Source organism: Saimiri boliviensis, chromosome 4 (genome assembly GCF_048565385.1).
Source record: "Saimiri boliviensis isolate mSaiBol1 chromosome 4, mSaiBol1.pri, whole genome shotgun sequence".
NCBI lineage: Eukaryota > Metazoa > Chordata > Mammalia > Primates > Cebidae > Saimiri > Saimiri boliviensis.
In genome coordinates, this window is record NC_133452.1 from 90,661,914 (window position 1) to 90,686,879 (window position 24,966).

The 24,966-nt window shown below is 40.1% G+C and overlaps 1 protein-coding gene across 2 annotated transcripts in view; it reads left to right on the top strand.

Moving 5' to 3' along the window:
- Positions 1 to 24,966, top strand: part of RUNX2 (RUNX family transcription factor 2) — a 223,222-nt gene that overhangs the window by 150,019 nt on the left and 48,237 nt on the right. For both annotated transcript variants that reach the window (XM_010333959.3, XM_074397859.1), the window contains exon 6: positions 14,714 to 14,887. In XM_010333959.3, the coding sequence (XP_010332261.3) occupies positions 14,714 to 14,887 (174 nt within the window). The remainder of the gene's footprint in view (positions 1 to 14,713; positions 14,888 to 24,966) is intronic.

Here is a 24,966-nt window from a genome sequence, read left to right on the forward strand (position 1 = left end):
TCAAGAGATCGAGACCAACCTGGTCAACATGGTGAAACCCTGTCTCTACCAAAAATACAAAAAATTAGCTGGGCATGGTGGCGCATGCCTGTAGTCCCAGCTACTCAGGAGGCTGAGGCAGGAGAACTGCCTGAACCCAGGAGGTGGAGGTTGCGGTGAGCCGAGATTGCACCATTGCACTCCAGCCTGGGTAACAAGAGCGAAACTCCATCTCAAAAAAAAAAAAAAAAAGAAAAAAAGAATACCTCTAATAGTATTTAGACGTTTCTCTCTTCTATATCTATTTTTCCCTTTAATGAATACCATTAGAGGTATTCTTACACAAGGATATACAGGAAGCATTTAGAAATACGAATCTGAAGCTTGGTAGAGACTGGAGATACATTTTTCATTGTCATAGGAACCTGAAGCCATTGGGATGGATGAGGTTGCATGGGAAATGGGTATGGAATGAATGGAAGGGAGTTACCCTTTTTACCATTGTGATCTAACTTTGTGTCCTTTTCTTGAAATGGAAGGTTTTCTTGCCAAGTTCCCCTGGGTCCCTGAAGCAGCAGAAAGGCAGATTCAGAACCATTTCAGTGGCCATGGCATGGGTTGTCTAGACCACTGGCTCCTCATCCTTCTCTTTCCTAGATCACTTTTTGGGCTCCTCTTCCCTGCCTACCCACCCTATGTATTTGTGCTTCCCAGGATTCCCTTTTAGACACTTTTCTCCACTTATTTTGTACCCATTCCCTGAGTGTCCTCATTGACACAATTAACTTCAGTTTCCCCTGACCACTAACAACGCATCTTCAGCCTCTTCTTAACTTCAGACTGGTATTTCTAGATTGCTTCCTGAGTGTCTGCACATGAATATGTCCCATGGGTACTTCAAACTCATGGCCAACACAGCATTAGGGATTTCCCACCTCTACTTCAACCGAACTTCTCTGCCCAAACATGAACCTCCTCCAGTTTTACCAGTTTTGAGTGCCCTGCAGTTCACCCAGGTGACCAAACCAGGAATCTGAGACTCTCCTTCTCTGCCTTACTTCTGACATCTAATTATTCCACCATGCTGTTGTCTGTACCTCTATTCTATGTCTCACATTCATTCCCTCATATCTGTTCGTGCTGCTTTAGTTTAGTTCAATCTCTCCGTATTTATCTTCTGACCCATAACATAAAAATAATTTCCTAACTGGTTTTATGTCTCTAACTGCACTCCCTTCTAAATCTATCTTCCCTCCTAAGTAAAGCAATCTTCCTAAAACGCACACCAGTTCATGGCACACCCTTGCTTAAAATACTTCAGTGTCTCCCTGTTATTTGCAGGATGAAGTTCAGACTTGGTGGCACACCGACAAGGCTTTTCAGTATCTGCTCTGCCCAACTGCCTTCCACCCACACACCTCTGGCTGAGCTCCAGCTATGCCAGATTGCTTCACTCTCTGCTTTCTCATCTCAGTGTCTTCGCACCTGCTGTTCCTTCTGGTTGGGAATGTCAGTTTTTTCTGCACTTTCTTGACTGAATTCTACTCATTCTTTAAGTCTACTTAAATGCTATCTCCTCTGGGAACCCTTCCTGATTGTTCTTGAAAGTCAAGTATTTAATCTTTGGTTCCTCTTTGGTTTCCTCTTCATACTTTAATTACATTATTTATCACACTGCTGTAATTATTTGTTTTTATGATGCTTTCCAGTATATCGTGAGCCCCTAGTTTAGCATAGTTAATGGAACATAATAATGCTTAGGACATTTTAATTGATAAGTGAATAAACTTTACACTTGCCTTGTGGTTTTACCTGTGTAGGACATTTTCACCTCTTATTACATTTTGTCCTGATGACATCCCTGTGATGCAGATACTTTTGTTTTTTTTTCTGACAGATGAGGAAGTTGAGTCATAGGAGGAAATTGAGTCATAGAGATGATAGATTATTTGCCTACAGCCTCACAGCTAACTTAGTAGCAGAGCTAGGAATAGACTCCCAAGTTTTCCTGCTTCTTGTATAGTCAGGCCCAGAATTAGATATGAGATTCTCCTTTTAGTCACACTGCCTTGGTCTTTTAACTATTCCATTAAGTTCACTAATTATGTCTAAATGTGTGTATATGTGTGTGTGTTTGTGGAACTCGTAGTGACAGGTGAGGAATCTATAGCATTATTGATTCTTAGGATTGCAAATTAGGTCATTTGTTATTTTACAGATGAGAAAATTCTGTGCCTGAGAAGTTCTCCACTTGCTATTAGTAGCGATCATGTCTCCTTTCAATCACATGTTCTCTTTCCTACTGCATTTTGGGCAGTCAGTCATCAATTTCATAGGACAGCCTTTTTTTTTTTTTTTTTGAGTCGGAGTCTTGCTCTTTCACCCCAGGCTGGAGTGCAGTGATGCGATCTTGGCTCACTGCAACCTCCACCTCCTGGGTTCAAGCGATTCTCCTGCCTCAGACTCCTGAGTGGCTGAGATTATAGGTGCCCACCATAGGACAGACTTTGTGTGTTGAATTGCAAGAGTTGTTAGTAGGATTTGTTGAGACAGTAGGCAAGTTAAATCTTGAAAAGAGCCCATCCTCTGAGCAGAAAGAATGCCATTCCTGAGAACATTCTCAATGATAGGCATATGAAAGAGATAGGACCCAGAAGAGAAAGAATTAAATGATGATGTTCTTTCAGGGATTATCCCACTCTTCCAGATTGCACTACTTCTTTTCCAGTGAGTTTCGTAGGTTCTTCAGTTTGTATCATTTTGAAATAAAATGAAGGCATCTAATTAGTCTGAAGGATGAGACCTTCCTATTGCAAAGAAAGGTATGTTTCTATTGCAAAGAAAGGTATGTTCGTGATCAGAAGTGTTTTTGATGTCATGGTGCAAAAAGAGTATAAAGCATATTGGGCCTTGAGAGGACAGCATCCCGAATTACCCGGATAGAGACATGGAACTCATGTTAGTAGTAACCACTGTCCCTTTGGCTGGACTCTTCCTCTCTGTACACATTTGTATGCATATAATAGCAATAATATAAATTTATGACTACATATATGTACATGTATGTGGAAAAGTCAATATATTTCGTAGGGACCAAAGAAAAACATTTCACCAAACTGTCATTAGTGGTTAAATAATTCAGCATGAAGCCAGCAGGCAGATATCCACAAAACTTAATGCTACTCTTGCTTTTGAAAAACAAAAACAGGCTTTAAATATAATCACTCAAAGGTTGTTTTTTACTATTAACCCACACCAACCTGCTTCCTTTGGGTTAAGAATAATATGCTTTAAAATATCTGTTGTGCCTTGAAAAAAAAGAGTGAAATTTGTTATCTTATAACTCCATTTAACACTACTTTAGATTCCTTTTTATATAACAATAACTTGATCCTACTCAAAATACTTGGCACCTTTAGTGACAGAGTGGAATGTAAGAACACTTTAACAGAGCTGAATGTGAGTCAACTCCAGTAGTTCTAAAATGAAGAGGTAGAGTTTTCAGTTCCTTTTACAGAGTTCACAGTAGATAAGAATACTGGGATTAACACAATAGGCTCCCTTCATTACACATGGCTGAATAAAGCAATTATCTGTCTATCAGGTCTAGCAACTTGTGCAGCAGCATTAAGAAAGGGTGGATGGATAGGTGGATAAACGCTATTCCATTGGAAAGCAGTGCTGATATATGAGGTAATCCTTTGAGTTTAACTTGTAAAAACTGTTTTATTTTGGAGTTTATATCATGTTACCGTTGCAGCTGAGAGAGAAATGATTTTTCAAAATATTGTTGACTGCATTTTTCAGTTTCTCACCCATCTGAGTTCTACTAGGGGGGTTATTTCAAAGACATCTCTTGTTTAATCATGTTTAAACAATCTGTTTAAGACCTGTTGTGTAGATATAAACACAATAGTCCTTTAATGTCATAAAACAGACTTCTGACAGACATTGCACATAACAGACATCCATCCATTATTGCCTAAGCTGCTGTTCCTTCCATGCCTGACCTGAGAGGGTAACCACAGAGCTCAGCTGAAAGCGTTCACGGGTTAGAAGGCACTGACATGTGCCTATGTGCTGTATTAATGTCTAGCAGGCAGAGAATTGCAGAGCAGCGTACAATTGAAGAGGTCTTAGACTAGATTAAAACTAAGTACCTTAAATCTATTTTAATGGCTGTGTTTACATCTCCTTCTTCTTCATTCCTTTAAAAAAAGTAATCAGGTTTTGCAGGCGTTAAGAAAATCACCTCTTCTTGCCAGCTGGACTAGGTCCAGTTTAAGCAAGAAATTCTCCCCCTCCTTCTTTCTGTCTTTTTCTTTTTTCTTCCTCTGTGATCTTCTCTGCCATTCAGCACAGCAAGACCAGGCTGTGGGAGTTGGCTGACTTTTTCCTTGGTTATTACTTTTTAACATTTTCTTCCTGTTACAGAAATGAGAAAATTGAGAATGACGCTTTGCTGCTGCAGCAGTGAATGTCAAGAGAGGAGCCCTTTGCGCTTTTTAATTACATCTGTGTAGTGTTTCTCTTTGCTTAAAACACACTCTGTCTGTTTCTTTGTCTCTGTCTCACTCTCTGTCTGTCTCACAAAATATGCACAAAACCGTAATAATGAAAGAGAAACAGAAAGGATTGCATGCTAAGGAAATTGAGCCAGGATCCAGGAATTGCGTGACAGTCTGTTTGGAGGCTCGTTGTCACTGCACTCTTTGAAGAATAATCCCATCCATGTTTAGCTGGATTGGCAAATAAACAGTGATGCTTTTTGTTCAACTACCAAAACTGCTATTTCCATTCCTGAAAATGTTACCGCTAAAAACAATCTTTACATCTCTCAGTGGGGTCTCTATAAGTGCTAGAAACACAAAGAACTGTGGTATGTGTGAACGTATTATTGAAAAAGAAGGCAAAGAAAATGTTTTTGGAACCAAAACACTCAAGTTTTACTACGTTTTGGAAGTAAGGTGTAGATATAGAGAAAGAGATTTTTTTGTTCATTTCCCATAGTCAAGGGAGAGATGAAGATTCACGTGGCCCAGGTTGGTATGGACGTTGAGTTGTAATTCGTAGGAGAACAAGATGTGTTGTGATAAAACGGAGTCAGAGAGATGGGGCATAATGTAATAACATCTGTGAAGTAAACTTCTGCACTTTTTCTTAATGTGTCCTTCTGGTCTCTCTGCTTTAGGTTTTCTTCTTCTTTCCCTCAGTGGCAGTCTGGTAGAGAAAAAAGGAGGCTCAGGCAGTTTAGGGAACTGCCTCCCAGTGTCACTGCCTAGTTCCGTAACTTCAAAGCTAGTCTCAGTCTTTTCCTGGCCATTAATTATTTTTCTAAAATGAAGAATCTGGTCTGATGAAATCAATATTTTCTTACAACTCTGAAAAATCCTAATTCATATAATTTTACTTTGAACTGGAATAAGGAGGGATGGAAGCATCCCTTGGAAACAACAGGCAGACAAATTTGAGTAGTAGCTTTGAAATGAGAAAATATCAGTAGATTTGTAATAAAGAAACATAGTAGGTTAGAGATGTGTGAGGACATGGGAGAGGAGCTATGGTGAAGTTAGCTAGGGACCTGGTTAGCTCTTTTTTTCTGCCTGCAAAAAGTATTACTTCTCTTGTATATTTCCATGATGCTTTCATCTGGTCTTAAAAAATTTTTTTTAAATTTTTTTTTTGCTTCCTACCTCCTATAAAGTTTCTTTTTCTTCAGATGTCTCAAGTTTTTTGAGTCCATTATCTCAAGAAAAGGGATTATACTGTAAGCACGTGTTTATTATAATTTATTCCCTGAAGTGTGACTGATATTGGCGTACCCTGATAACTGTCCTTTCTCCCAGACACTGTATGCTTTGATTGTTGTGATTCACCACAGCCTAAAATCTAAAAGTTATAAAGGAACATGCATTTATAGACATTCAAATTAATAACATACAATTCTTTTCTTTATGTATTTATTCAAAGATCTCAAATTCTTTAACCCTTAGAAGCCTAAATTTTGAAAGGAGCAGGCCTTTACTTCTCTCTCACACACATCCAATTGTATTTAAAAATGACTACTTATAAGGTTGAGACAGTGAACTTTATGTCACTGACCTAAATGGGTGCCTTTTAATATTAAAAGAAAGCAAATTCAGCGTTTAACATTTTTTTCTATGAACAGGACTCCCTAGAATATTTCTATGGAGTCTATGGCTTAACCATGTAATTATGTCTCTCGAGTAGATTATATTTTTCTTCCCATAATTATGTTTCCCCCAAGAGACTGGAAAGGCTTCAGACCTCTCTTGGGTGAAATTGTTCTTCCTCTCTTCTCTCTTGATAATGCCGAATCCTACATGCCTGACTCTGTTTAAGTGCCGAAGAAGTACTCTCAAAGATATGTGGTAGTGATTACGTTTTTTTTTTTTTTTTTTTTTAACTTTAGAAATTGGTTTATATATTAAGAGGGGCCCTTAGAGAGAAGCTCTGTTAGCTCATTTTTGAAATGCCATCAGAGAAGAATCTTCTGGAAGTAGATTTGTTTATGATCTGTGGTCCTCTGTCTGAAGCCACACACTGACATTGCTCTAGGGCTGTCTCAACTCACGAGCTATCGTGTGTCATATTGCATGGCTATTCATTTCCAGTGGCTCAAAGGGCTAGAGGCCTTAAACATGAAGACAGTTTCTTAGTCCATTTCTTTATACTAGTCCAGAAATAGTTTTTGACCTGAATCAGACAGTGTACTCTTAGGAAAAAAGATGATTCAGCAGCCTTTCCCAGCAAAGATTATAGACTCATCAATTTTACTGTGGGAAATGTTTCCCAATAACCAGCTTTTTTTTTTTTTTTCCCATCCTCTTTGTCTTCACTGCACAAAAGTACAGATAATTTTAAATTTATCCATGTTCTTATTTATTAACACATCAATCATTTATATTGTGTGACTTCTCTGTTCCTAAGCTCTAAGTTTGTGCTAGATATAAAACGTGACACCCATCCTTAAGGGGTTCTCAGTCAAGTCTAGGAAAATCTAAGATAATAGGGTTTGAAATTTTGTATAAATATTTTATGTCAATTCATAGTAAGTTAATGCTTACTGAATGCCTACTGCACCTAAACATAACCACATGTGGTAGACAAAAAACAGTTGTAGCTGCTCTCAGCTTGCTGGGATGGAAATTGGAGGGATCATGAAGGCTCTTGAGACAGGAAACATCAGCATAATGTGATGACCAAGTTGAGCTTGGAAGGGATTTTGCCAAATGGAGTTGATGGCGAGTGGGTGTTCCAAGTGGAGGGGACAGCTTGAGCAAAGGCACAGGATGTCTTTGGACTGTGAATAGACCAGTGTGAGTAGAGCACAGGCTGGGAGCTGTGCAGTCGTAGCCACTGGAAATGAGAGTGAGAACGCATATTGCGACCATATTTTCCAGGTCCTTGTTTGCTGGGCTCAGGGGGCTCTATTTTATTCAATAGACAAGGGAAGACAATTGAAAGGTTTTGAGCAGGTAAGTGATGTGAATGTTAGGACTTGAATTTTAGAAATTATGGAAACGAACTCTTCCTTTTTGGTAGATGAGGACACTGAGACCAACAGGATTCCATTTTGATGCCCTTCCAAATATGCCAGGCTGATCCTCTGTTGTATTAGCCACAGGTCAGAGGGTAGGAGGGTTCTAGTAGGGGCCCATTCCTGAAGAAACTATAAAAGTGGGCTTAAGTGGATGATGGGGGTCTAGGAAAGGAGGCAACAAAGATATGCCTAAGCTGGATTCTGAGTTTGGGAGACTGGAAGATGGTGATGATGGAGATAAGGAAATCAGAGGAGACGCTGGTTGGGACAGCTTGAGGAGGCAGGGAGGGGCAAAGGGCTTAGCTAAACACTGTAAGAGTATAGGTCTTTGATTTCCAGACATTCACAAACCACCAGTGAAATGTAGTCATCTGAAAGTAAACAGAGGAGCAGACTTTCACTTTTTTCAAGAGTATTTTCATTTTTACATGTGTGTAGGAATGCAGAAAATCAAAGGTTTTAATCTAGAGCCTCAATAGTTATAAAGTATGTGGATAAGAACTTTGTGTGGCTTCCCTAAGAACATACTTGAGTCTGTGTAATCTGTGCTATTGCTTTTGCTGGAAACCATCAACTAAACGCCATAAGATACAGCAAGGCTCATCCTTAGTAGCAGAATTCTAGTAATTACATGTGGAATGGAATTGTGACTTTAAAATTAGTCAATTAGTCAACTGGTTCCCTAACCCTTCCCTACACACACACTGCTTCATGTAGCACTTTTAGGAAAGATGAGAAGTGAAGAGTCTCATTATTTTTTTCCAAAACTGCTGTGGAATAGCAGCTCTGTGGACATATGACCCATTTTCTCTGAGAAATAGTAATTCTGATGCAAGTCCTCTCTTCTCTTCCTTTTTACCCCAAGGATCATTGTCACAACATTCTGAAACTGTTACTTCCTGTGGCCTGAGCCCTAGAGTATTGGACCAGACTTTATTTAATCACATACTTGGTGACAGCAAAATTAGCTCATGTCTCCCCAGTCAACCCTCTCTTCCACTGAAGTCTGAATGCATGGTGGATGAGGCTCCCGGACTACCAGAGTACGGTTTTATTAATCAGGAGAGCTGTCTTTTTTTTTTTTTTTTTTTTTTTTTTTTTTTGAGATAGAGTTTCACACTTGTTGCCCAGGCTGGAGTACAATGGCACAATCTCGGCTCACTGCAACCTCCACCTCCTGGGTTCTAGTGATTCTCCTTTCTCAGCCTCCTGAGTAGCTGAGATTACAGGCATGTGCCACCACACCCTGCTACTTTTGGATTTTTGATAGAGACTGGGTTTCTTCCTGTTGGTCAGGACGGTCTTGAACTCCCAACCTCAGATGATCCACCCACCTTGACCTCCCAGAGTGCTGGGATTACATGCGTGAGCCAGTGTGCCCGGTCGAGAGCTGTCTTTAACCCCTAAATATGTGTTAGCCCTTCTAAATAAGAAGGACATTTTTCTACATGATCCCAGAAAGTACCACTTCCTTAATATTTAAAAATAGTCCATATTTGGATTTTCTCAATTGATTTCCAATTATGGCATTTTAGTGATTACCCCCACCACAGCCTTTCTTCAGTTATATTTAATTGCTTTCTCCCCCACTAGACTGTGAACTTCTTGAGGACAAGGATATTATCTTGTATATTCTTCTATGCCCTCCTTCTCACAATACCCTAGTGAGGCTTGCATGTAGTAGATACCCAGTACACATTAGCTGTACTAACTGACCCAGATATGGATATGGTACTGATTCCTTATTGATGCTCTATAAGGAATCTTTTAAACTTTAAGATCTTCTTTTAAACTTTATTTAAAAATTATGTTTTAATCATACTTAGAATACAAGTAGATACCTAGGAAACGTTTAATCTCAAGTTAAAATACTACAAAAAGATGAGCTTCCAAACATCATGCCCTAGTAATCAGCAAAATGACTCTGCTGTGCCACATTAGGGTAGACTGGGCATCACATGGCACACTCTTCATGAAAGATACCTTGTTTTCTGTAAGTGCTTTTTGACATTCTTCAGGGCGCTCTGACTGGTGCAGTGCATCAGGTTTTGGATATAGTACAGAGAATATAAGGTTCTGGCTAGGGAGCCATGTTGCTTTCTAAAATTGTTAAACATTTCTCAATCAACTTGCATAAAAATGGGCAAAAATGGGTTGCACTCACACAGTTTACTTTTCTAGTTCACAGACCACATTTCAGAGTCTTTGTGTGCCAGTTTCAGATGTGTGATTTTTGAAAGCAGAAGTTATAATGGTAGTGTTACTAACCCACTGTGGGTAGGCCACAATAGGGTGATTAGCTAGACTATGGCTTAGGGAATTAACTGTTTCTCATTTGTCTTTGCTCTAAGGATGTGTGAATGCTGTGACCTTTTGACTATGATTTCTTCTTGTGCCCCTGAATTTATTGCAACAAAAGTCATATTCAGCTAAACATACTCAACTTTGAAAGAAATGTTTTCTGAAAACTACTTTTTTTTGTTTTTAATTTTAAATTGATTTTTGATCCTGAATTTCCCCTGAATGACTGCTGTTGAACTCTTATGATCTGAAATAAGCTGGTTGGCAAGGAAAAGAAAACAACCTAGACCAGCAATCAGGAAAACTGAGTTCTGGTCCTGCCATTAAGTATATGGCTTTGGGTAAGGCACTTCCTTTCTCAGGGTCCTCATCCATAAAAGAAGTACATTGCTCTTCACTTTAGAGTCTAAATGATTTCTGTTGCCCTTTTTCAACTCTCTAATTTTCAGTGACTTTCAACAATGCTTAAGAATTACAGTGAAAGCAAATAGGAGTTTTCCAGAAAGAAAGCAAGTTTTCACTTAAATGAATGTCCTTCAGTACAATTGTGTAGGAAGCACCAATAAGGGCTTGTCTTTAGAGAAGGGTTTTGTCCACTAGGTTCACTAGATTGTCAAACAAGAACTTGTTTGGTGAAAAATGGTGGTACAATATGCTATCCTGGGCCAGAAAATTTTCTTTCAATCAAGGAATTTATGTAAAAGAGGAGAATATTCATTCACTCACTGCATAGATATTTACTGAGCACCAACTATGTAGCAGGCACTGAACTAGGTTGTGAGATTACAGCTGTAATCAAGACAGAGCACTCATTCTCATGAGACTTACAGTCTTACAGAGAGACAAAAATAAATACACAAGATAATTACAGATTGTGCTGACTGCCGTAAAGAAAATAAAGAGAGGGTGTGCTCAAGAGGGTGGGAACCTACTTTGGTTATGGGAGGCAATCAAGGCCTCTCATAGGAGCTGGTGTTCATTGTGAGGTATAAGGGATAAGAAGGAATGGGCCTTACAAGGAATCGGGGAAGAGCACTTAAGGAATATGGAAAGGTCTCGAGATGGGAAACTGAATGAATAGGAGACAGTTTGTCAGCTGCCCAGAGAGAGGTGTTAGGGTCTTCGGCCAAGGTTGTACCAGTAGAAAGGGAGAGAACCGAATGGATTTGACATATTAGTATTGAGATAGAAATGACAGGACTTGGTAATGGATTGCATATGGAAAGTGAGACATAAGGAGAAATCAAGGAACATGTCTAGGCTTTTGGCCTAGGAAACTAAGTGGCTCATGCCATTTACTGAGATGCAGAACTACTAGAGAGGAACAGGATGTTTTTGGAGGGGAGAATAAAAAAAATTCTGTCTTGAATATTCTGCATTTAAGATGCCTTCGGAACATCCCAGGGAAGATGTCAAGTAGGCAGTGGAGCGCACAAACCTGGAACGCAAGACAGAGGTTAGGGCTCGACCCAGCGAAGGGGGAGTCATTGGTATAAATAGGTGGTATTTGGTGCATGAAATTGAGATCACCTTGGGCCATGGTTCTCTATCCTGGCTGCACATTGGATCATGGGGTGAGCCCTTAAAAAAAGAAGAAGACCTTTTCCCCAGGTCCCACTTTCAGAAATCCTGATTTAATTGATCCGATGTGAGGCCTGGACATCTATCTATTTCAGGGAATTGTCTCATTCGGCAAGGAAGGAAGGACTCGGGGAGAAAGTACAGCTAGAGAAGGGATCCAGGACTGAGATTTTACCTAGAGTCTCAAGCATAATACAGGAGTTTTCTGTTCTTCATCCCTTCCTCCTGCTTGAATGATCTACTCTTTGGTCCTTCGGATGAGGTTTGGTCCTCATGGCACTATGACAGAGTACCCTGTCCTTGCCTTAGTCAGTGTGTCCTTGGTCGTCCATGTTCTTGATTTCTGAAGGAATGGCTTGGGTGCTGAGGATTTAAGTACTCCTTCTTTCAGCCCGTCATTCGAGTGTTGCCCTGATGTGGTTTAGTGGTAACAGGTATTTGTCATAGTTGGAATGCGAAGAACCTGTTTGACTTTTGCTCTTCAATGTACTTCATACATTATGAAGAGGAGATTTTGTTGTGGTTGCAGTGGTGGCTGTGAAGGGGCAGATATCTACAAAGAAAAATGCACATGTTTTTGTATACATGTGTCTGCAGATGAATGTTTCCTGAATTATTCTAGGGTGCCTGTAGATACTTGGAAGCTCTCTTTGAAGATAATTTCCAAAAGGTCATTGAGGCTTTTAAAATTTCACCGGCTTTAAAATTTTTCACGCTGACCAGTGCTAGCGTAAGTCCTTTATTCTTGTCTGCAACCTCTTATTACCCCTGAAAACACTGGGCTAAGAGAGAGTAAAAATGTACTCACACATGTACAGTCTGAGCTCACATCTCACACAGCCTCTAGGAAAACCTAATGAAAAGGCTATAGAAAGCAGAGGCAAAGCTTATTAAATTTTCTTGTGACCCGTGGCCCACGTAAAGTCCCAGTGTATAAAGGAACCATGCAACATCATGTAGCCCTCAGGGATCCTGCCATTCCAAAAATATGGCCTATTAAGAAAAATAACTTCCAGGACAATTCCGTAAGCTTTCTTGTTAATGTTTACAGCTGTATCAACACCACACCAATAGTATGTGTGTGCACGCGTGTGTGTGTGAGTGTGAGGAACAGACTCCATGGATCTGTGACAAGTACTATATAATTCCCTATTGTGAAACTAGTTAGACCCGGCAAGATGTATTGATGGAAGTTTGGTGAGTTAGGTTACAGCCATTTAATGTTTAGGATAAGCGGTGAATTCTTAACTTTGTAATTGAATCCTTGTTGCTACTTCTGCTTATGTTGAAAGCCAGCCTTGGCACCTCGCTGGGCTTAGTTCTTAGGTGTCTCGCTCTATATTATCTGGATATTTTCAACCCTCTATAGCAGCTGGAAGAGGAAGGGAAGAGAAAGCTAGAATACCAGCGCTGACGTGCCTCATGATGAATGGCAATTCAGTCAGCTCAGACGAGGGCTATATCCTTGTTGAAGCTGAGCTAGTCAGCAGCTGAGGACCATAAGCTAGTTGTTCTACCTCTATATGCCTCAGTCACTTCCTAGGTGAACACATTGCTTGCCAGGCTCTAGGACTTGTTTTGGGCCACCTCTAAAAGTCCTCTAGGGATCTAAAATCTCTTTGCAGTCTGGATACAACATATTAATGGTGGGGAAAACAACCATTAACAAGGAATTTCTCTCATTTTTCCATTATTTTTCTCCTAGGTCTAGTCACTCTGTTACAGCAGATGCCCAAAAACTTGCACTGGCAGGAAATAGGGTGGTGGGTGCGTTTCAGTTAATGGGCCTAGTTGAAACACGTTTGGCCGTGGAGACAGCTACACTCATATTACCAAGCCCTGGCTTCCTATCTGTTTTCTTTGGGCTGGGTAGGCAATGAAAAAGGAGACAGGAAAATACATTTTGGGGCAAATAAAATAAGGAATTTGTCTTATGAAGACAGCTTATGGTTGGGAAATTCTAATGTTCAGTTTAACCCTATCCTGATGCATTCCTCTTGTTCTGTATTAAGTGGAAGCTAAGGTGTTTGCGCTACCCATAGAGCAGTGAAAAACTCCCATGCTTGAAGGCTTTTCATAAACGTTTCTCAAGGTTTTTTTCTTTTATGAATAATATTCTAATTCCCTTGGTTTCCCTTCAAAGGGCAAACTCTTAATCCCATCATCATCTTAATGGCTCTTCCTCGAATCAGCTTCAGTCACTTAATATTTATACTAAAATGTTGGGGCAGCATCCTAGGGCCTCACTGGCACAGAATCTGGAGGAAGGAATGCACAGTCCATTTCCATTTCTCTAATGGGCACTGAATTTGTCCCCAATAGCACCCCGCTATAGATTTCCACTACTATGGCACACCCAAATTCAGATGCTTTTCTGTTATACTTGCAGCAAGACACTAGTATGTCTTTTCTTAAGAATGATTTGATGATTTTTTAAAAGTCTTAGTGCCTTGGGTTTATTTTAATTTTGCGTATTTCTCCAATACTCAGAATTTCCTTAGGTTTTAGGCTTGAATAAGCTAGAAGAGTGATAGAAAGGTTTTTTTTTCCTCCAAATAATGGATTGTCACAGTCACATGTTTACTCAAAGAGTATATTTCAGCTTCTTTTCCAAAACCACAGTAGTGGATTTAAAATAAGAAAGCATTCTCTCTGATTTAACAGAGTTTATTATATGCTTTCCAGCTTTGGCATATCACAAAATATCCAGATTCCTCTTGAGAATTTGAGTTTCCCTGCTTACATTTCTGTTTTTCTATTTCTTAAAGGGGTTTAGGTTAGAGTTTTTATTTCCAGAAAAGAGTAGATGTAACATTAAAGAAAAGTCACTATGGTCATTGTGGAAATTTCCCTCTGACAAATGTGTTTGTCTGCGTCTCTGCTCCAGCTTTGTGACATTCTGGCTAACCTACTTGGACTGTTTGAACTTTCAGAGGGGTTTTCCTCCATCTTGAAACAAGCAAATACCCCCAGTACACACCTCTCCTGTTTTTTCACTGAGAGGGCCAGAGAAGGCGCCTAGTATCTGGCCTTTCTACTGATGCTTCACTCCAAGTTGTCCTCTGAGACCTCAGCTCTCCATTTATGAAACAGAGCTAGGAATGCTGGCCACCAGTTACTGCTTATAAAGCAATTTGAAATGGAAGGCATTGTGTAGACACGTCATTATATATTAGTATTGATGATTCCTTGGCTTAAACTCCCAGTTTGTATGTTCACATATCTATTTAGCATGGTCAATTGTTCAGCTAATTAATATGCTTTTATTTTATGATTTGCTATTTCCAGGGCACAGACAGAAGCTTGATGACTCTAAACCTAGTTTGTTCTCTGACCGCCTCAGTGATTTAGGGCGCATTCCTCATCCCAGTATGAGAGTAGGTGTCCCGCCTCAGAACCCACGGCCCTCCCTGAACTCTGCACCAAGTCCTTTTAATCCACAAGGACAGAGTCAGATTACAGGTAAGACAGATTCATAGGTTTCACTTGCATAGATGCCGGCAGGCTGGGGGTGAGGGGCTACCAGAGGAGATGTGTTCTCTTCAAAACTTCTGGAGCTGTGAAGTGGCTTATTATTAAAGAATTAAGACTTGAAGACATTGATTTCTTCTTTTTTGTTAAAAAATTTTAACATTCAATAACTTGGGGATAAAAATTTTGGGGGATATTTCTAAGAATGCTCTACTCTGCAGCAACGTCATTCTGTACCCTGGTGGAATGGTAATAATGCACTTTGAGAGAATGTTTGTTATAAGTTTCTATATTGTATCCAGGTGGTGCAGGGGATAACATCACACCCTTACTATCAGAAAATTAGTGTTACCGTCTCAGATTTGGGCTTACATTTCTTACATGTGTAACTATTTCATTAAGTCTGCTTGAAAATTGCCCAGGGCGAACAGGAAGCCTTGATTGGTAGTTATAAGGCAAGGTCAATGAGTGGCTCATCGAGCATACAGAATTCACTTCTGATTCACATTTAGCTCTGGTTCCTCATTCTACATTTCTCTTCATAAATTCTAGTCAGCTACTTACTTTACCTTTCTTCTGAGAAATTAACATCGGCATTACATTACAGACTAATCATTCACATTTAGTGCATTGAGATCCCCAACTCTTTTCTTTTTGCCTCATTTGTGCAAAAACCGATCTTATTTAAAGACTAGTTTGAAAGCTTTTAGGTCATGATGACAAGAGAGTGTATTAATTATTATAAATCTTTAATTTGCTGATAAAAGTATTGAGAGCTGAAAGGAAGTTTACATGTCATCTAGCTGCTATCATTGGTAGAGGTGGACTAGAATAGAGGGAAAATAAGTCAAAACAAAATGTATCATAAACCCTTGACATGGATCTTTTTTATGGTTAGATTTTTGTCTATAGTGGTTAGGCCTGAATGTTCTCTATGGTCTCAAAACATAATTGTTCATAAACAAAATGACCTATCTCTCCTTCTCTCCTGCCCATATTATGTAAATGTATTCTTGGATAGTTACCTAGAGTAGGTTTCACTCTCTGTGAGCATATGTATTTTAGTCTGAATGTATGAGTTTGCATGAGTGGGTATTTTAAAAAAAATACGTAATTATAAAAATCAAACATCTAAACACTAAAGATAAGCAGATATCTGCATTAAGGAAGAACATTATTGCTCTTTGAAGAATGGCCATGTTTTAGATGATATAAAACTTTAAACATTGATACGTGGGAGTTAAAAGGTAAATGTGTTCACGAGACATATGTCTTTGATAAAAATACAAGGTTAAAATTCACACTAACTTGTGAATTTGAAGCTTGTCGCTATGGGTGCTAGAGTTGGAGACTACAAACGATGGGAAACTGGGAGGTGTGGTGAGAGTTGAAAAATTACCCATTGGGCACAATGATTGCTCTTTGGGTGATGGGTACACTAAATGCCCAGACTTCACCTCTATGCACTATATGCATATAAGAAATCCATATTTATACCCCTTAAATATATGTAAAAAAATAATTATTCATTAAGGCACATAATAACTTTCCTTTTTGTCTTTATAGTAATCCTTAGACTGTGTGTGTATGTGTGTGTGTGTGTGTGTGTGTGTGTGTGTGTAGAAGCATATGTGGATATATATGTGTTTATATATGATTTGTAATGGATTTACAATGACTAATAAAAATATATATAAATATATGTTCTATGATTTGGCAACCACTGGCTTTTTAAATGTTTAATTTCTGTATTCTAATCTTTAACTGTTTGCTATTTATGCTGTTAATGACTAATGCTTTAGAAATGGCCTTTGGAGCCTGCGTGTTGCTAGAATCACTTAAGACGTTGCTTCTCTCAAGGCTTTGTCCTGAAATCTAAAGATGAGATCATAAGATAGATCCAGAGGACATCTTAGAACCTAAAGGTACCTTAGATATCGTGAAACCAATGGCTGGAAAAATTATGAAGAAGATCTATGTTTTCGCAGCATCCCCTGCTAGCAGATAACGCGTGCAGAGTGAGGCTCCGAGGAGGTGTGGGGCTTGCCTGTGCCACAAGTTCATCTGAGCGGATCGGGAGTGTGGCCCCCTCTGCGGGCCTGGCCCCCCTCCAGTTGTCTGCTTCTCTTCACCGTCTTCCCTGTTGGGATGCTCAGGAAGTTAAGCTTCTTATCTGCAGCTGTACAGCCAGTTACTGGCAGGGCAGAGAACACATCCACTGGATATATTTCTGAAAACGAAAATATAAAACAAGTGACTTTCTAGGTACCGATAGCTTCTTGGAATTTTTATGAGTATTAGTGCTCTTCATTTTGGGGATATAGTAGTAATAGAATTGAATTATAGACCAGTCTTTTTCTTTTTCAACATCCACTAGGTATTGGACCCAACAACTTTTTTAAACTTTCAGAATTTCTAGATGTCCACATGTATACTTGTCACCCCTATCCCCTCTTAACCACGTGAGCTTTCTTTAAATGTTTTCATATCGTGAGTGAGATAACACCTGTATCTGTCTGTAACCAAGGAGGTGCAGTGTTCTACCGTGACCCAATTTTTAAAGGAAAACCCAGGAACATCTGGAACAGCAGCAACGTGAAAATGAATCGATTTAATTTTTTAATCTCTGGATTGATATCCTTGTTTATTCAATAAGTATGATTTGGGGCCTACCACATGGACCAAGTTGGGTCTTAGGTAATATGGAGAGAGAAGAAAAGTGCTGCTCTTGAGTTATAGTTGAAGAGATAGTTATCCTCCCCAGCCCTGGCACACCACATCCTGTGCCCCAGCTGTAATACACATGCTTCTCTCTGCACCCCTTTACTCAGCTAGCCCATCTACAGTATCTCTGTTTGCTGACAAGAGTCCATCCATCCTTCAAGCCCACTATGTTGTCTTCTTCAGGAAAAGAGTTCTAGAACCTTCATCCAAAGGTGGTGTATCCACCTTGCAAGCTTTAGTTAAGATTGTCTTATTTTAAGGACACTGTGTATTCACCTTTTCTACCCTGCTAGACTGTAAATTCTTTGAGGGATTTATTACAGGGATTTGTTTTCTTTTGTGACTAGCCTAGTGGCAGTGTCTCATTAAATGTGAATTATTGAAAGTTCAGATGAGAAGAAATCAGTACGAGAAGGGTTGAGAGGATATCATGTCTATCTTAGTAGCATTAACTCTTCTTTCTAATTTCCTGTCCAAGGGTGTCATTGTTCCTCAGTGATGGACAGCAGCTTACATCACATTTCAATAAAATATTTACATAGTTAAACCATTCAGTTTTATTCCAGTTTACGGTCAATGTAATTGCATGATTAAATTTAAATTCTTGCCTGTAATGGATTTTGTAACTTCTTCGCAATATGCCATATCTGCATTTTAGTTCATGTAATCCTTTGGACAAGACATTTGTAACAGGAAGGACCCAGTTACCTCTCTCTGATTGGCTTGCCACTCTTGATATCTCAAGCTCTTACCCCAAAACTGTAGATAATGATCTTGGTTATATAGTCCCTTCTGGTTCTCCTACTTGCCAACATAAAAGGCAAAAGACGTCTTTAAACTGCCAGAAGAGTGAAAAGAAATTCACAACCATGAATTGAAGAAGTTACAAGGATTTAGCATTTCATGTTAGCCTTCTCCAGTGTCTCTTGCAATTCCGAGGGCCAAAAGTTGTAGCCATGTAGTGGCTAGAACCTGACTGAAGTGGTTCCCACCTAACTTCAGTCTGATTCTATATTCCCTTCCTGGTGTCTTTGCAGTGCCAGTCTGATGGTGATACTTGGTGGAAGTCTTTAATGGCTGATGTTCAGCTGAAGGCCCAGGGCCTCCCCACAGTTTCCTGGGGAAGGTGCTTCCTCTAGACATCTTCTTATCATTCAGACATCTGCTGCTTGTCTCTAGGTGCCAGGAAACACCTAGTCTGTCACTAATGTTCACTTCTTTTGATTCAGAAAGCGGTGATAGCAGTAGACTAAGGATGTGATGTAAGGAGATATTACTTAAGATAGCTTTAAACTGGTTATCCTCTAGATGGGTCAGCTACATCTAAAAAATAATGCTGATTCGGGGCCTTGGGTTTGGTGGATTGTGACATTCATCTCACTTTCAGGGTGGGGGAATGTGCTGCTATTCTGTTATTCATTTATTCAAAAAATACTTAATGAGTGCTTACTATCTGCCAGGCATTGATGCAAGTGAGTGAGAAAGACACAGCTTTTGCTCACAAGGAGCTTATATTTTAGTGTCAGATACAGTCCATAAATAGTTAAATACGTATACAGATAGGATAATCTCTGATAATAATAAATGCTGGTGAGAAGATGAAATAGGATAATTGATCATTGTTTTAAGCCTTTGGTTTGTAAATGGTAAAGAAATGCAGTGGGATGCTAGTGTGGTGGGGGATGTGAAGCAAGGGTATGACGTTATGTCACTTACATGTATAAATAAAACCTGTTTCGATGCTGTGTGAGGGGACTACAAGGGGCTAAAGAAAGAAGCAGAATTATGTTCAGGAAGATGCTGCAGTAGCCCAAGACAGTTAATGGTCATAGCAATAGAGATGGAAGGACATGGAAGGATTCTGAATACCCTCTTTTATTTTTTTGAGACTGAGTCTTGCTCTATTGCCCAAGCTGGAATGCAGTGGCATGATCCTGGCTCACTGCAACCTCTGCCTCTCAGGTTTAAGTGATTCTCATGCCTCAGCCTCCTGAATAGTGAGATTATAGGCATCCTCTACCATGCCTGGCTAGTTTCTATATTTTTAGTACAGACGAGGTTTCACCATTTGGCCAGGCTGGTCTCGAACTCTTGGCCCTAACTGATCCGCCTGCCTCTGCCTCCCAAAGTGCTGGGATTACAGGTGTGAGCCACTGTACCTAGCCCTAAATACTCGCACTTTTTAAATAGGGAGTTCACAAGTCTTACTGATGGTGAGGGGAAAATGGGACTTCAGAGTTTTGGCCTGGGCAATTGAAGATGGTAGAGTAAATTTAGTGATGTGGGGAAGACTCAGGGAAGATAAGGTGGAGTGGGGCTGAGAAGCTCAGAGAGGCAGTCAGATGGAGGAAAGAAGATGCTAAGAAAGAAGAGGCTGGGCATTCTCACTCCTACAGGGGCTCATTAAACTGCCTTTGCAGATGCCCAAAGGATTTCCCTTCTCATGATTCTTCCTAGGTTGCAGGGTTCCCTTTCGTGATCTCATTTCTCCTTTAAAAGCAGCTCTTGGTTCTTTTGAGTCTTGGTTGTTCTTGGAAGCAGTCAATGGAAGTTGATTTTCCCTGCATGTAAATGCTAGACGAAAGTAGACGGGACATTTTTTTCCTTGGTTCGGACTCTTACTTGCCCTTCGCCCAGGAGTAGATTCTGGACATTTCTGCATAGGCTGCTAGATATTCTGTCATGTTATTTATTGTGATTTTCTTCTTTGTAATGGAAAAGCAATTTATTTGAAGTTTCACTACTGTTTTTTAAAATTTTAAATTAATGTGTTACTGTATTTCATGCTTTTGTCTCTTCCTAGACACTCGTTCTTATCTTGTTTTTCCAAACACATTTTTACTGTTTCTTCAAAACTCAGATCAAATGCCGCCACCTCTGCTGAGCCTCTTCCAGCCTACCCAGGCAGAGTCAAGTCAGGCTCCCATGCCACCTCGTACAACCCTTGATCATATCCTGTTCCACGTGTTGATGGTTACTGTTCACATGTCTGTCTCCTCCATCAGATTTTGGACTTCTCAAAGTCTAGGGCCATATTTTGTTCATCTTTGTGTCCCCCATTGTCTTAAACAGTACGTGCTTACTACATGACTTTTACTTTGGTGATCAGTGAATAAATGGGTCACGGACTTCTTCAGGAAGTGTGACCCACTATTATCCTAGCCTTAATATTTTTCTAGTGTCTGTTTGATTGAATGACTATTAGTTACCATTTATTAAATGCTTACCATGTGGCAGGCATTGTTCTAATGAGTTTAACTCATACATTCCTCACAAGAGCTCTCTGAGATAGGTGGTATTAATATGGAAACTGATGGTAGAGAGGTGGAATAACCCACCCAAAGTCTCACTTACTACTAGTAAGTGGTAAATACAGAAATTAAAGGCAGATCTCCATAGCTCCATGGCCCTGTGTACTTACCACCAAGGACTCTTGGGAAGCTGAAATGTACTTTTATCATGGCCCAGCTTCCTCCCATTTCTGTACCTCACTTTCATTTATGCACTTCTTTACCATTTACAAACCAAAGGCTTAAAACGATTCTAGAAGTACATATTTTACAGACGGAAGAAACTGATTCTGGAGAAATGACTTGCTGGAGGCCACTTCAGCTATTCCAGTTGACTGTGAGTTCCAGATTCTTAGCAGGCAGTCACCTTCATCCCTATCAAGTTAGGCTTGTTGCCAACAGTCTAAGTAACGTGCCCTGCAGGACTAATTTCTTTTTCTTCTGTCCATTGGACATTATTTAGGATATTTAGAGTATTTTCATAAAAGGGAGTTTGCATTAGGACTATCTGAATTACACTTTAAAATGCAATATAATCATTTAAATGATTAAATTCCAATTCTAGAAGGCACGTATTTAAGGTAAAATCCACCTGCCAGACATCCTGTCTAATAACAATCTTATCAGCAGTTACTGTGACTGAAGTGGTTTGCACCTAACTTCAGTCTGATTCTGTATTCCCTCAGAAAACAGACTCCTTTGAAAATTAAGAGGACTTCAGCCAATTAGGCCATTGGGATTAGGCAATGTATATGTTTGGCTGTCCTAGGATTCCACTGTGCTTGTCCCGAAACATTGACTAGTGTAATCCTTTCAGATATCAGAAAGCTCCGCTGAGTTGCATGTGTCTCAAGTTACTGTTCTGTTCAAGTGCTGAGTGACTACGTGATTCTTTAATGTGAAACAAGTTGGGAGGTAAAGTGGGTCTGGGGTGACGGTGGCTGTGAGTGTGAGGGCGGATGGACCCACAAGAGGCACAGGGACTGCTGGGGTGGGCAGGAAGAACGGTGGCAGGGTACCAGCAGTGTGGGTGTGGAGGAGAGTGGGAGTCAAGTGAATTCTCAGGCTTCACAACCGCTGTGGTCCTGCTCACTTGCAGGCAACTTGTGTCAGGAACTGAAGTCACCCCACTCAAAGACAGATTGTTAGAAGTGGTTCTCTTTTACTTTAGTGGTGCAGCGTTGTAATTTCTGAAGTTCCTGGGAAGATCTCTTCGAGATCTTTCAGGTGGGGCTGCTGGGTAAATTTGCTGCTGCCTTGCACATGTGTGAGCAGGGAATCTCTGTACAGGAGGTTGCTAGTCACAATCCTTATTTTGAAAAGGGGCTCAAATCCCGTGTGTAAACAGTTTCACATCTATTCTGTTCTGGTGGCCACCTTGTGAGGAAGAGCACACTTTAAGTGCAGCCTGTGCTGGCTTTAAAGAATGAAGTTCCCTAGAACTCTGTGAGGGGCTGGTGGTCAACCTATTATGTTGTTGCTTAGCCTGTTAGCAGTGTCCATGGATTAGCTTCTTAAAGGTGCTCTGTTTGGATTTCTGTCAGTTGGCATTCCCTTATTAACTGAAGATGATCTGACTTTATTGTGCTTTTAGAAAAGTAGAGAGGGTGAAGTTCCAGGAAAAATTAACTTCTTCTTTCAAAAACTTGTCTTTGTAATTTTCTCCTATCTGGAAATTAAAGATGCATAGTTAATACTTAGTTGTGATAGGAGAGTTCATCTCCTATGTAATGTCTTGTTTTATCCTTCTTCTCCAAAACAGTTCCATTTCTAGCCTGTCTTTAGATCTCCATGCAGAGGAAGTCTTCATTTTGTTCTCCTGTTCTTTTCCAATACATCATCTTTCTCTTTTTGCTTTATGTTTAGTTTTAGTTTTACATATATATGTGTATGTACATATATGTGTACACCCACATGGATGCATACCTGTCCCCTTTACTATTTGTTTAGGGACCTTTTTTGCTCCGTTTTACCTTAATGTGATGGATCGTGGGCAAAAAGATCAGAACAGGAGATTAACATAGAAGGAAATATTAACTTACAGGGTAAACTAGGAGAGGGGCATGTTAGGCATGCACTTGGTACAAAGGATGCCCTCGTGGTGCATTTTGACATTAAATAAGGGATAGGCGCTTAGGGCTTCACACAGAAGGTTGGCGTACATTGACTGTGCAGTATTAGTAGTAAAAATAATATATTATAAATATGATCAGTCTAAAAAGTGTTTTCGTTTTAATATATGCAAAAGTATTCCAGGAATAGAACTGTATGGCACTACTCCCAGTTATGGGCATCAGATTCTTTTCAGGGCTTTGTTTATTGTGATGAAGACTTGCTTTTTAAGGATTTAAAACAATTGGTTTTAACAGACTTTAAAAGACAAGATTTAACAGAAGAGTCAGATTGTGAGCCAGATAGTGAATAAGAAAACCTAGGCCCCAAGAGATTTCTGAAATCCTCACAGGTGAAATTGGAAATCTGTGTCTTAGGAAGGTGAAACCTGACAGGTGGTTTGAGGTTGGGAGTGGGTGAGGGTGTCGGGGGAAAGATTTAGAATGAGAAACATCTGGAGCTATTGCCAGGGTGAATGGTGAGAATGGAAAACGACTTTCGACGAGCATCTTTGAGGACCAGCTGAGGGTAGAGATCATGGGAAGAGCCAATGGCACGATCGTGTGATTCTCTCCTGCAGTGGTTGCAGTCTGTGACTAGGAGTGGGTCTCCTAGGACTGGGTAGGACTCAGTGCAGGACAGGGTTATAAGGAAGATGTTGAGCCAGTTTCCTATGCGGGGGAACCTCCTGCAGGTTGGTGGATTATAGTAAAGGTGGAAGAACTTCCAAAGAGGACCTGATCCATCTTGACTGGGAAAGTGAGCAGCAGCCTAGTGGAAAGGTTAAGAGGGACTATCTGGGGAAATCCGAGTGTTGGTTCAGGTGGGAAGGAGAAGGAGTGTCATCTGGAGAGGCTGAAGGTGGGTGGGCACCCTTAGCGTTCCTTCAGCCATTACCTCATGTGACCGATGGAGGTCCCACACCTTGCCCTGTCTTCTCCAGTGCTCCAGCCTGACACTGCCTCTTGAGAACACAGTACTCTAGCTATGCCTGACCAGGCCGTAGGGGTCTACTCACATTCTGTTAATGTATCCCAAGTTTGTGTTAACTTTTTGTTATCCCATCACACTGTGGCTTTCAGTCCATGAAAAACTCTGCTCTTGGAGCAGGCTCCTCCATCCTGTCTTGCAGTTGACAAAATGCAGCCCTGGGTACTTCTGCTCTTGTTTCATTTCATCACTTTCCTTTCACCTCCTCTTTCCATCCTGTAGGGTTATTTTATAGTTCTGATTCTTCTTCTGTTGTATTGGGTTATTCCTCACAACTTTGTCCCACCTTGAAGCTTGGAAAGGTCGCTTGTCATCCTTCAGACTTTGGTGAAGATGCTGGACAGAAAGACTTGTACCCTGGATTATGCCACTACACGCCTCTGTTAAACTGACCATGATCTATATATTAATGACCACTTTCTGGTAGGCCTTTTACTAGCTATCAATCACTTAGGGATAAGGCATATATCTTGCTGAGGTCAGATATGCAATAGACAGATGAGCCGCCTTCTAATGTATTGCTCTAGTAATTCTAGGAGACAGTTTTTTAGTGAACTCATCCTGCTTTCTGATAGTCACTGTGGGATCAAGTGTGAAAAGTTCTATTCAAAGTGTTTTTAGTAGACTGCAAGCAAGTCAGTACCAACAGTGGCTCCAAAACAATTTAGTTTCAGCAATTTAGATTTTATCAATAGCAATGCCATTTTTAGAATAAGATAAATGGAATAAGGGAATGTAAAACCTAGTATATTTTGTGTGATACACTTTAAAGGCATTATCTTCAAGTAATTTAACAGCTCTCATGTGGAGTAGTAATCCCAGAGAGCAAAACTACCACTAGTAGTGAGTGGAGTTATAGGGAGATATATTTTACTTAATTTAAGGAAGAAATTTTTAGACCCTGCTCTGTCAAGAAGCAGCCCCTTGAGTGCTGGTTACCTACATTTTTGCCAT